At 38.9% G+C, this 11,073-nt stretch overlaps 1 protein-coding gene across 2 annotated transcripts; it reads right to left on the bottom strand.

Moving 5' to 3' along the window:
• Positions 1–427: 427 nt before the first annotated feature.
• On the bottom strand, positions 428–9,259 carry MEOX1 (mesenchyme homeobox 1). 2 transcript variants are annotated; one of them, XM_026864866.1, is made up of 3 exons: positions 8,401–9,259; positions 2,269–2,441; positions 428–1,422 (listed from the first exon to the last, which is right to left on the bottom strand). In XM_026864866.1, exons 1-3 carry the CDS (start codon positions 8,849–8,851, stop codon positions 1,300–1,302), a joined length of 747 nt encoding a protein of 248 aa, XP_026720667.1. In that variant the 5' UTR covers positions 8,852–9,259; the 3' UTR covers positions 428–1,299. The 2 variants fall into 2 exon arrangements, with proteins under 2 accessions (XP_026720667.1, XP_026720668.1); XM_026864867.1 differs by having other exon boundaries at positions 1,332–1,422; positions 2,158–2,441.
• Positions 9,260–11,073: the final 1,814 nt, after the last annotated feature.

The following is an 11,073-nucleotide window of genomic DNA, read 5'->3' as shown; positions in this document are numbered from 1 at the left end:
TCTTGGTGTCCTTTGATCAAAACCACAATATCTTTACATGTTTTGAAAAGCGCAGATACTATTCATTAGTATGAAATATCTGATCAGTTATAAACACTAAAAAAAATTTCTCAAAAAATAACCTGTTAATGGGAAGTTTGCAAAAAGGGCTAAGTTTGGTCACTTAACTGTAAATTTCATAAATCCAGATACTGATTTAGAAGACAGTAAGTAATGAGTAAAAAGCCACACCATGCCTAGATTAACAGATGCTTTTATATGTAATTTAAATATACACATATACACGTTTATTTGGAGGAAAGTTTTGTCTCCAATGAAAAATGAAGCAAGAATTAGTAGACAGTAAACTCAGTTAAATCACTCCAGACAACATTGTTTTCTGCTTCTCCTGGCAATCCTGAATTCACAAAGAAAACTGTGGGTTTCCAGAGACATTCATTAAATCCAAAAGAAATGCAGCACTAAAGAGTAGTTTCCCTTCAGTTAAAATAGATTTAAATGTTGAAAACAAAATAGTGATAACTATTGTGTTGATGGTTTAGGGCTTAACCTCTGCTGTACCTTCTGTGACATCTGGTAATGACTGCTTTGAAAAAGTGTTTGAAACATATCTAGCAATTTCATTTCAGGATTTACAGTAAGCTTGAAAGAAATTTTCCTCTGCAGACTGCTCCATCAACAAGGCATCTATCTTCTTGGACTGCCAATGTGAAAGCCATCTCTTCAGAAACTGGTAAGCAGAATCCTGTGAATATAGTTCTGGTATCAGATTTTTATTTTTAAATCTTACTGCCTAGCCATACAGGTCTTCAATTCACATTGCAAGAAAAATCAGTGACTATCAAAGTGTTTATTTCTCCTAAAGGCACAAGGAAATTGTCAAGTCCAAATGCAGAATGAATAGATATGATGGGGAAAGGCTGGGTGAGAATACAGTTGCATTATCACTTGCTGACTGACAGCCTGTATTTTCTGAGAGTTTGAGAATGTACACAACATTACTCCTGGTTTATATTCAGTGTCTGTTAACTTTTATTCTGAAGACACATCTGTGGTAGTAAGACAATTCCAGAGAGAGTTAAATTCATTCAGACAAAAATCAAAATCATGCCCTCTGGCTTTTTCCTACTGTTTTCTTTAATTGCCTCTGTAACCTAAAGCATCATGCAACCTTTTAAAGACACAGGGCTACAGGTTTTGCAAGCAGGGTCATCTCATGGTGTAGCTGACCCAAAGCAGTGTTGCATCCACTTTCTGATCAATTACTTTCTCCATATTCCTCTTCCATTGCCAAAAGGACTAGTCAGAGCTGGGGGATGCAGCAGAATCTACATCTTCTGTGTCCCGTTCATGTGGGGACACTGGTTGCCCACCTTTAACACGTTTCCATTTCATCCTTCTGTTTTGAAACCATACTTTGACCTGGGTGATAAAAAGGAAATAATTACTTACTGACCCAATCTGAGCTGTATAAGCAGACCTATGCATATACATGTGTATCAATAGACAACTGTTTTGTGGAATTCTAGAAGAAAAGGTGAAAGGAACCTCACAAATTTAAAGAATCCATCTCTCTAACAAAGACAGGATTTATTATTTCTAAACTATTCCGTGCAGATATTTCTCTGAGACCTGCAAAGGCAGTAAAAGTGCTTTGCCTAGTATCTGTCTTTATGTCAAATAAACGTGTCAATCCAATGGGCATAGTGCATCTAATGTCTTTTAACATGTAGTCCATCCAGTCTAATGCTTCAGGAATTATAATTTGCTTCACTTAATTGAGCAGTTCCTCTATTATCCACTAAGCTTTGATAAGGAAACCCTGACTGAGATCACAATGAGAGAAGAGAAATATCTCTCTCCATGGAACTCTGCATTTTTGTATTTCCTTATGACCTCAGAATACTGCCTGATCCAGGAAGAATGCATGTATTGAACATATTCTAATAATTTCCTGGTACTTGCAGTCTAAGGTTGTATCTATATTCCATCTGTAAGCCTTAGTACACATCGATATGTCAATGAACAGTGGTAAACAGCTCAGTAGGTATCGGTTATTCCCAAACGTATCTTTAGTTAAATGTATTTTATTAACTACTTGCAGAAATTTGTAACAAATATGTTTTAAAGGAATGTGGAGGCTTTGTGTTAAAATACATCTGTGCCATCACAAAATTACACTCTTGAGTAACATATCTGGGTTTTAGCTTTAGAAAGAAGTTGTGGGGTAGGAAGAGGAATCTGGGGAGGCAGGGATTCGGGAAGTACTTGTCTCTCGGTGAGGTCCAGGTTCACAGCTATCTCGTATCTCCTGAGCCTTGTCAAGTAGTTATGGTGGGCAAATTCGGCTTCCAGCTCCTGTAGCTGCTCCTTTGTGAAAGCCGTCCTTTCCTTCCGTGATTTGCTGCTTGTTTCTCCCTTGTTGCTTGAGTTCTGGTTTTCTAAGAGTCAAGAACATGTTGTGTAATTTGCAGTTACATTGATTTGTGTAAACATGTGTATCGCAGAGGTCTGATATAAACTACTAATTGAAGTGCTCAGTAGAAGTTTGAAGAAATTCATGCTCTGCCCCTTCAAGCCCAGCATGACTAATCAGTGTTGCCAGTCTTGGGTCCAAGGGGGACAGCTCAGAGTCAGGAAAGGGTGTGTTGTCAAAACTGCAGAAGCGCAGGCTGGGTCTGTGAGGTCAGGGATGAGCAGCTATGGGGAGGATGCTCTCATTCCTTGCTATCATTGCATCAAAATAATTTCCTTTCCCATATCTTTACTTTCATTCCTTATACACGTATCACCGCTTTCCCCTGCTCTACCCAGCAACAGGCAGCAAAGCTAGCACTTTGTGTATATGATGTGTAATATCTTATGAGTGCATGGTGACCCTGGTGCAGGGCACAAGGTAAAGTCACTTAGTAAACACCCTAAGCTAGCATATGGGCTGGAAACACTGGGGAGCAGGGAGGCGGGTGGGAACATGGTAAAACAAGCAACACCAGAGAACCAGTGTTCTTTGTATTGTCACACAGTACTCCAGACTACGAGCTTCTTCTAATCCTTGCTAAATGAAAACGGTAAGATCTGGTATCTGTGGGCATGATTGGCCTCAGTATCATCCTTGTCACTGCCCTGAAACTTTCTTGCTGTTTGTGCACTTGGCTTCAATGTGGTTGAGTCATATTTCGAACACAAATTTCAAGCCATAGCCAAAGGGATGCTGCACAAATTATGCTAAAAAGCAAGCACAAACTGACTTTGCCTGAGACTGTGGCAATCTATTTTTCCTTTTTTTCTAGTGTTTTTAAAATTCGTGCTTATGAGGAATCTCCAAGCAACGCAAGGGAAAATGCACTTGTTTCAGTGAGTGAAGCCCAAACTGCTGATCTTTCAGGGAGTCTGTTTTACAAGTTCCTTGACTCTTTCTCCCCTCTTTCTCCTGTTGTTGGCCAGATTTCCTGAACTGAAGATGCTAGTAGGCTTTTTGTTACACTATGGATTTATTAATTATTTTTTGTGTGTAACCAATGTGCAACAAAGTGGTGTGTGTCCTAGCATAATACTTCGACAAATTACATACAAAATGTTGGCAATGAGCACAACATGCAACATCATCTTCTAGAGGTTCCTTTGTTTGCCAAAGTAATAAAGCTGGAAAAATATGTCAGGTGTGGCTGTAGGCTTCATGATTGATCTGATCTGAGCTCTGTCCCTCAGAAAGAGATATCAAACATAGCTCCCATTAGTGACAGTGCACACAGGGAACAGTGTAGCACATGCTGCAGCTGTACTGCTCTCCATTTCAAGGACAATAGTCTTGTTTGCATCAACATTGTTCTTACTACTTAAAAAATCCCCCCCCAATTTGGGCACAGTATGAAAACAAAACCCCAGAAGTTTCTCCCCATGGTTTTGCCCATAGTTGTACAATCCCCTTCATCCTTATCTCTTACTGAACAAACACACCATTACATGTTTCCCAAAGGCTGACAAATGTGACTTTTCCAAGAGTGGTGGGGAAGCAGGATTTGAAGTGTGGATCCCCTGCCGGGAACTTTGCCACCAGCTTCTGGGAGCCTTGGTCTCAAGAGCTTCCCCCTGGGTCTCTGCTCCCTTCGCAAACGTGTGGAGGGGTGAAGCAGCTTTCCAATGCCAGTAACACACTGCAGGAACTAAAGCCACCTCTGTCAAATTAACCTGGGATAAACACAGCTAATGCAACCTGAATATACATGTGAGCTCACCACTTATCCCTGTGCAAAGGACAGTTTCACCAGTCTTTATCTAAAAAAAAAAAGTATTTTTAAGTAGCTAAGTATTTCTGGGAACAGAGGAGGATGTGTAGCTTGGAGGCTGTTTGCCACATGGTGTTGTAAAGAGACATATGGTTATTCATGGCTGGAGGTTTTGTGATATTCCAAAAGTGGAAATTAGGCCTAGTTGCTTCAGAATTTTGACAACAGAATGTAGAAAATGGCAAATGTTTTGTGAAAGGACAAATTGATTTGGAAAGATTTTCCTACTGTACTGCCAGTTTTAAAAAAAATGACCTGCTTAAGAATCACAGGAAGATCTCTACCATGAAGCATGCATACTTGCAGGATCTCAACCACTTTCATTGTGTAGTTGAACTGAACATCTTCCTTTCCCCCGGGCTGCATCAAAATAGGTGTAGGAACCCAAATGGTACATGTTCCTATGATATAAAGTTTCCCCAAAAAACCTGTATCGGGCACTAATACATACATGTGTATGAAGAGGCAACCTGTTCCCTGCAAAACAATGGGCCAAATTCATCCTTTGGAGCTGTTCAACAGAAGTCAGGATTTCTTTGTGCTTACAACCAGTGTAACTGAATTGGAGAATCTGGTCTTATGTATTAGTACTCAATCTCCCTCACTGGGTTGAACTGGTTTACTAAAAATAGCCAGTATAACAATGCTTTGGAGGAAGGCGTAAGGACCCTGCACTGTGCAGATACAGGATTTTGTCACCACAGAGGGTACTTGTATTGCTCAGAGAGCAGCTTAGGCACAGAAGTATGTGGGTTGCTAATGCCTGTGTGTGGAGGATCCTACCTGCTTGTTAGATGTTTGTGGTGATTCACAGCCCAGATCAATGCACCTGGTGTTTGTTATTCTATAAACTACTGTAGATGTCTGAAATTTTACTCTGAGTAGAAGAAGATAAAATAAAAATGTGAAACATCTACACAATGTTGCCTTTTCCCCATACTAAAGTCTTTGAGGGCATATTTATTCTAAGCAATTAAATCAAGTAGTAAGACACTGATAGATTTTGCTGTTATGGAATATAAAATTCTGAAAGCTGTCAGAACATTTGCCACATAAAATGACTTTATAAATGGTGGATTCATTTGGCAGCTGATGTTAAAGTATCCAAAAGTTACTTCAGTGTGCACCACATGGAATAGTGCTCAATGGAGGGTGCAGACAGAGGGTACTGACACAAGACATTCTGCACCCAGACCACTTTAAACTGATCAGGGACTTGCCTGTGCTTTTCTTTTCAGTCTTTCTCAGGTTATCTGCTGCTGCCTGCTGCTGTCTACTCTTACCTACCGCTTTTTATTCCACCATGACTGTAAATGTGATTTGCAAGCTTAGAAAAATCCTCTTTTTCTAAGAGTTAGATTCTAAGTTAGTGGCAAGACTGAGAAAAGTTGGCAGATTTGGGAATTCAGATTCTACACATTTTAATACAAAGTTTTTCAGAATTCTTCAGTCAAGGACACTGTACGTCTAATGTTATTAAAGGAGTCATGCACTGTTATCACATTCTCGTTTCTACTGCAGCATCACTAACATTCTGTATCGTTTCATTCATATAAAATAAATGTATGAATTCTATTATGTATTATACTGCTATTGTTGGAGATCTAGAGATTTAAAGTGCATAATAATGCAAGTACAATTTAGGGCAGGTCAGACAAACTTTACTGAAATTTGATTTGAAAATGTTAATGGCTGTGGCTTGTGGATGGACAGCAGAGGCAGCTGTGAAAGTTAACACTAGGTTAACTTCTATCTTCAGGTCATTTGGTGAGCCTGTGAAGTCAAGATGAATACGGCATCTAAATAACTAAAATCTGTAGTGGAAGGGAAAGGTGTGTGTATGTTTATTCCTGAGCACTTGTAGCAGATGCCACTGTTGTTGCCATAACAAAGCCATTCTTTAAATGTTTTTAATATATCTGTGCTTCAAAGAAAGTTTTAAAGATTGACAAGCTTTTTAATTATTTTTACACCATTCTGCTTATTTGTCTGAGAAATATGTTTATTTTAGACTTTTCTCAGAACACTCTGCAAAGAGCCATGTTCCAAGATCTTCACTGTGTGTCTTGTAATGACTAGGGTCTTCACAAGAACCAAAGGTTTTTGCACACACTAGTACAAATAACGGTAATGCTGTATCTCTATTATAGTTCAGGTAAAATTATGGTGGATAAGGCACCAACTAAAGAAAACAGTTTATCTTGTATGTTTTGTCTTCAAGTGATTTCAATATATTTTTCTTTACTAGCCTAATCTCTGAAGAGAAGGCTAGTATAAAATGGGCTAGTATAAAAAGAGATTTTTAGAAAGGAATGAAGGAAAATTCTCAAGAGGAGAGAAAAGACTTATGTTCTACTTAGAATAAAGAATCACTATGTGATATGTCCAGCTGCATTTCTGGAACAGCTGTAAAAGTGAAGGAAATCACAATAAAATTGCTTGTAGATTTTTTCCCCCTCATTTGTTTTATTTTGTCTGGTGACAGAAAGAAGGAAAATCTTGTAGGAGGGATATAATATAATTCTATCTGCTGTCTGATAAGCAAAGAAGGGAGTGACATGAAAAGCCATGGGATCCACTTCGAGATGTTTTCATTTTTCTTCATTTGCTAGAGTAACAACATCAACAGACAGCAGCAGTTGCTAGAAGGTAGGAGGCACCATACCTTCCAGTGATGTCATTGCTTACAGCTCCCCAGTAAGGAAAAGTATATGGGACAGCAGCAAGCATGAAAAGAAAATGTCAAGGGTGCTGGTAATAGAGAATAGAAGGAACATTTGTCTTCTACTTAAAGGGAAATGTGCTTTGGAAACAGTCTCTTAAAGAATAAGGATATCCCTCTGAGTACACTGAAATCTGCTGTTTACCTATGACTAGCAAATGTTTTAATAAAAGCATTATTCAACTTTTTTTTTTTTTCTTTTTTTAAAGCTTCTTTGAATTTGGGATTTTGGGAAATTTTTGCCCCAAACATGCTTTTTGGATAGAAATGAATTTAAATTCTACAAAGCTCAGTTTCTAAAGAAAAAAACAGTTAACTGAGGGCAGTAAACTAGATTCTGGGCATAAAGAGGTCTGGAATATTAGTAATTTTATGTGTTCCCTCACAGGGAAGAGAACAGAGATTAGGACTAATTGTGTGACAGAGAGCGTGAATACCAGCTTGTTTAAACTGCAAAGTGGGTAAATGAAAGTTGTATTAGAGGTGGCTCTTCTGTATCCAGCCTGTAAAACCTAAAAATAAATAAATAATTTTATCACTGTGTTCTCTACCTGTGAAATGAGGATACTGGAAAATATTCCCCACTTCACAGCAGTGCTGTGGGAAAAAACACACTGTAGCTTGTAAATTAATACTGTAGCAAATGAATGCATATAAGTATCTTAAAATTTAACAGCTTCCTTGGGAGAAAACAATTTTATGAATATGTCACATATCTGGATTTGAGACAGCAGCACACCAGAGGTTGTATAACTATGAAATTATTGAATATTGCACTGTAGAAAGAATGTGTTTTGCTAGCTGGGATGACACAATGAAAACTATCTACACTTTCTGCACTGTTGGACGTTGTACTGATAGGCAAACTCATAGTACTTCCTGTTTTGATGTAAAAACATTTAATATTTAGTGAAGCCAAATAGGATTTATATCTAAAGGGATACTTTGCATCTTGTACTTCTTATGATAAACTGAGACGTCAAAATCCTAGTATAACATTTCCAACTAGCACAGGCAGCTCAAGATGCTCTTTCACTGCTGTTCTCTTACGCTTGGACAAATGGCAAGGTGTGCAATATATAACTCCAAATCCTAGAACTTTCAGCTCAGTTTACACATGCCATGTGGTTCCTGTTTAATTAGAGCAAATGTGTATTTTGCTGGTGAGTAAAATGCCTGGTTCACTAAACAAGATCTGCAGGACTGAAATACAAACACCAGAGGTCATCAAAGAATAAGCCATTTAGTTTCAGTCTTGTTATTTTGTAATTTTCTCCAGTCAAGAATTACAGAATGTTTTCCTCATCAGCTTTATTTCTTAATTTCTATTCCCATAGGTGCTCTGATTCTATAGCCTGTACTGTCCCACAACCCTGATTTCATATCACCTACCTGAGTTTTCCTTTTTTCTTTTGGATGACTTTTTCTCAGTCTCATTTGTAGTATTTACTGGTACCTCATCATCTTCATTCATACCCACTGCTGCACTCACTAGATTTGGGCTGCTGCCTTCTGACTCCCCAGAACCCAAAGCCAGTCCTGGATTTAGTCGTCTTCTGGCCTCAGTTGCTGCAAGATGCCAGTCAGAGTGTTGGAAAGAGGGGTGCTGCTCCACAAACGCTCGCTCCTCACATGGGAAGCTATGGGGAGCAGTCACCAGGCAGGAAGTTGAGAAATCGGAGTAAGTAGCAAAATCTGATTTTTGATGGAAAGAGAATGGTGCTGGTGGGTAGTGGTTCAGCCCTGAAGCTGAGGTGACATCCACATGGGTGCTTCGCAGGCACCCCCAAAGTGGGGCAGGAGCTTGTGGACTGCGCATACAGCTGCTGCTGGTGGGATCCATTTGCTTCCAATCCTGTTCACACTCCAGTGTTCGTGACTGGTTATAGCTCAGGCTTCAGAATCAGAAGAGGAGCAGAGGGAAAATCTTCCAGATTTTACAGAATAGATTTCCTCCCTAAACAACAGTTTGTTTGAGGGTTTTATGCAGTTGCAGATTTGTTACTTTGGGAACTCTTCTAAATATCTTCATTGTCCCAATTGGAAAACAGTAATCAGACCTACTCAGGGATTGCCCCGAACTGCTTCCCAAGGCCTGAAGCTTGCTTCCTTGTGAAGTGCTGGACATGAGTGAAACACTTTTTAAATACTGTGCTGGGGAGAGAGTGACAAGTTTGTGAAGTGAAATGTGAGAGAGGGGAGGGAGGGGTTAACATACATACACTCAGTCCCTCCAACCAAAGCAAAGCAGGCAACTATTAATCATCCGAAACCTTATATGCACATCTAATGGGATTTGCAGATGGAGCCTTTTAAAGAAACAATGTCTGTATTTTTTTTTTTTTTAAAAAGGGAAAGAGCACACAAGAAAGGCTTTAATGTTTCCCTGTAACACTATGAAGTTATTTTTATTGCACTGTTAACAAAATTCCCAAAGTCTTGAATTTGGAAGAAGCCCTAATACAGAATTCAACAGATGCCAAATTTTAAGAACTAAAGTGGGAAATAAAAATAAGAAAGGAGTTCACTCATTATATATAATTCAAGGCCCAATCTTAAGTTAAAAAAAAAAAAATTAAACCTGGCTTGTGCACACATGTAAGGTTTTGAGTGATTGTTTGTTTTGTTAGGTTTGTAACACATGTATTTACTGAGAATTGGAGTTTGCTGCCAGTGGCAGTTATTCTTCCTGTACTATACTTTCCAGGGAATTTTCAAGATGTCACTCCTTCCTGCAAGAAAATCTCCTGCTTTTATGCCAATGGAAGACATGTTTTTCATCTTTCGTTGAAAGTTTTATAGTTTTTCCTAACAGAAAGCAGATTCTTAGACCCTAGAGCCATCACAGTTGAAAAGACATTAACAGGGAATCTGTTCTCAATCTCTTTTTCACGGAAGTGTGGCATCTGGGAATGCCCAAAATTCTGCTATGCTAGGGTTACTGCAACTTCTCTTAATGTTGTTCTCCATGTTTTTTATGACAATTTATGTGTGAATGTGTTCTGTGTTTCCATAATCTGCTTGCAACCATTTCCAATACTTATCCCCCTAGGTCTGTATGTTCTGTGCACTCCTTTTCCCATCTTCCCACCATTTGTGCTGGGGTTTGTGTTCTCTCATAGACAGAGATTTAGCAGATGGACACAGCCTTCATTTTTCACAGAAGCTTAAGTGCTAGTTTTATTTGGCTTCTGTGTAGTTCAAAATGGTCACATTTCAAGGAATTGGGGGGGGTGTGTGTGTGGGTGTGTGTGCTTATCCTGATATATTTGTCATTCTTAGAGCTTAGTCTTTTCCAAGAAATCAAGTGGGTTTAGTCCAGATCTTCCTGAGCAAGAGCATAGTATTCTGTTCTATCACTTGAATCTTGACTTTGTTGCAAAATACTAAATATCTGATATCTAATTAATTCTTTAGGAAGAACTCTTCTAAATATCTAAATCTGTTGCTGTGTGGTATTAGAGAATAAACATTAAAACATATTTTCTACTCACTGTCAGGAAGAAAACCCCCAGACTGCTGCTCTTCTAAAATGCCAGGTTATAATGAATTTATGAATGCTGCAAATATTCCAGGCACTTGCAGAATCTAAGTTAGAGTCCAGAACTTTTTACCAATGCAAATTATTTAATTTACTTTCTCTGTGTGTTATCATATATATAGCACCCACTCATTTCAGTCACACAGGTTAGTAGGGGTTTGTACGTATTCAAGCCTAGGTCTGTTGTTTTTCAGTCTGCAAAAAGATTTAGCTAATTATGTAACATCTGTGTCCTTGCACATATACTGGGGGGGATAGAAGGGAAGGGAGGATTGTCTCTTAGTCTAGTATTCACTTCATCGAGGAGTAGCTTTAGGCTTCCATTCAGGAATCCCTACAAGGTCCAAGCAGAGGTGTATCTGTAGGCCACGACAATTCCTGCACATCACTTTGCATTCTGAGTTGAACTGTTCAGACCGTATTTTCCCAGTGGAGCTTTCACTGCTACTCCTCTAACTTCAGATATGGGAAAAGGAGATGGCGTACCCTTTCCCACTGTGAGAATGCTTGGGCCTTGCACTGCT

Source organism: Athene cunicularia (genome assembly GCF_003259725.1).
Source record: "Athene cunicularia isolate RWA chromosome 27 unlocalized genomic scaffold, athCun1 chr27_part1, whole genome shotgun sequence".
In the NCBI taxonomy this organism is placed as follows: domain Eukaryota; kingdom Metazoa; phylum Chordata; class Aves; order Strigiformes; family Strigidae; genus Athene; species Athene cunicularia.
The sequence above is the reverse complement of the archived record's forward strand: the minus strand, read 5'-3'. Positions and strand labels throughout refer to the sequence as shown.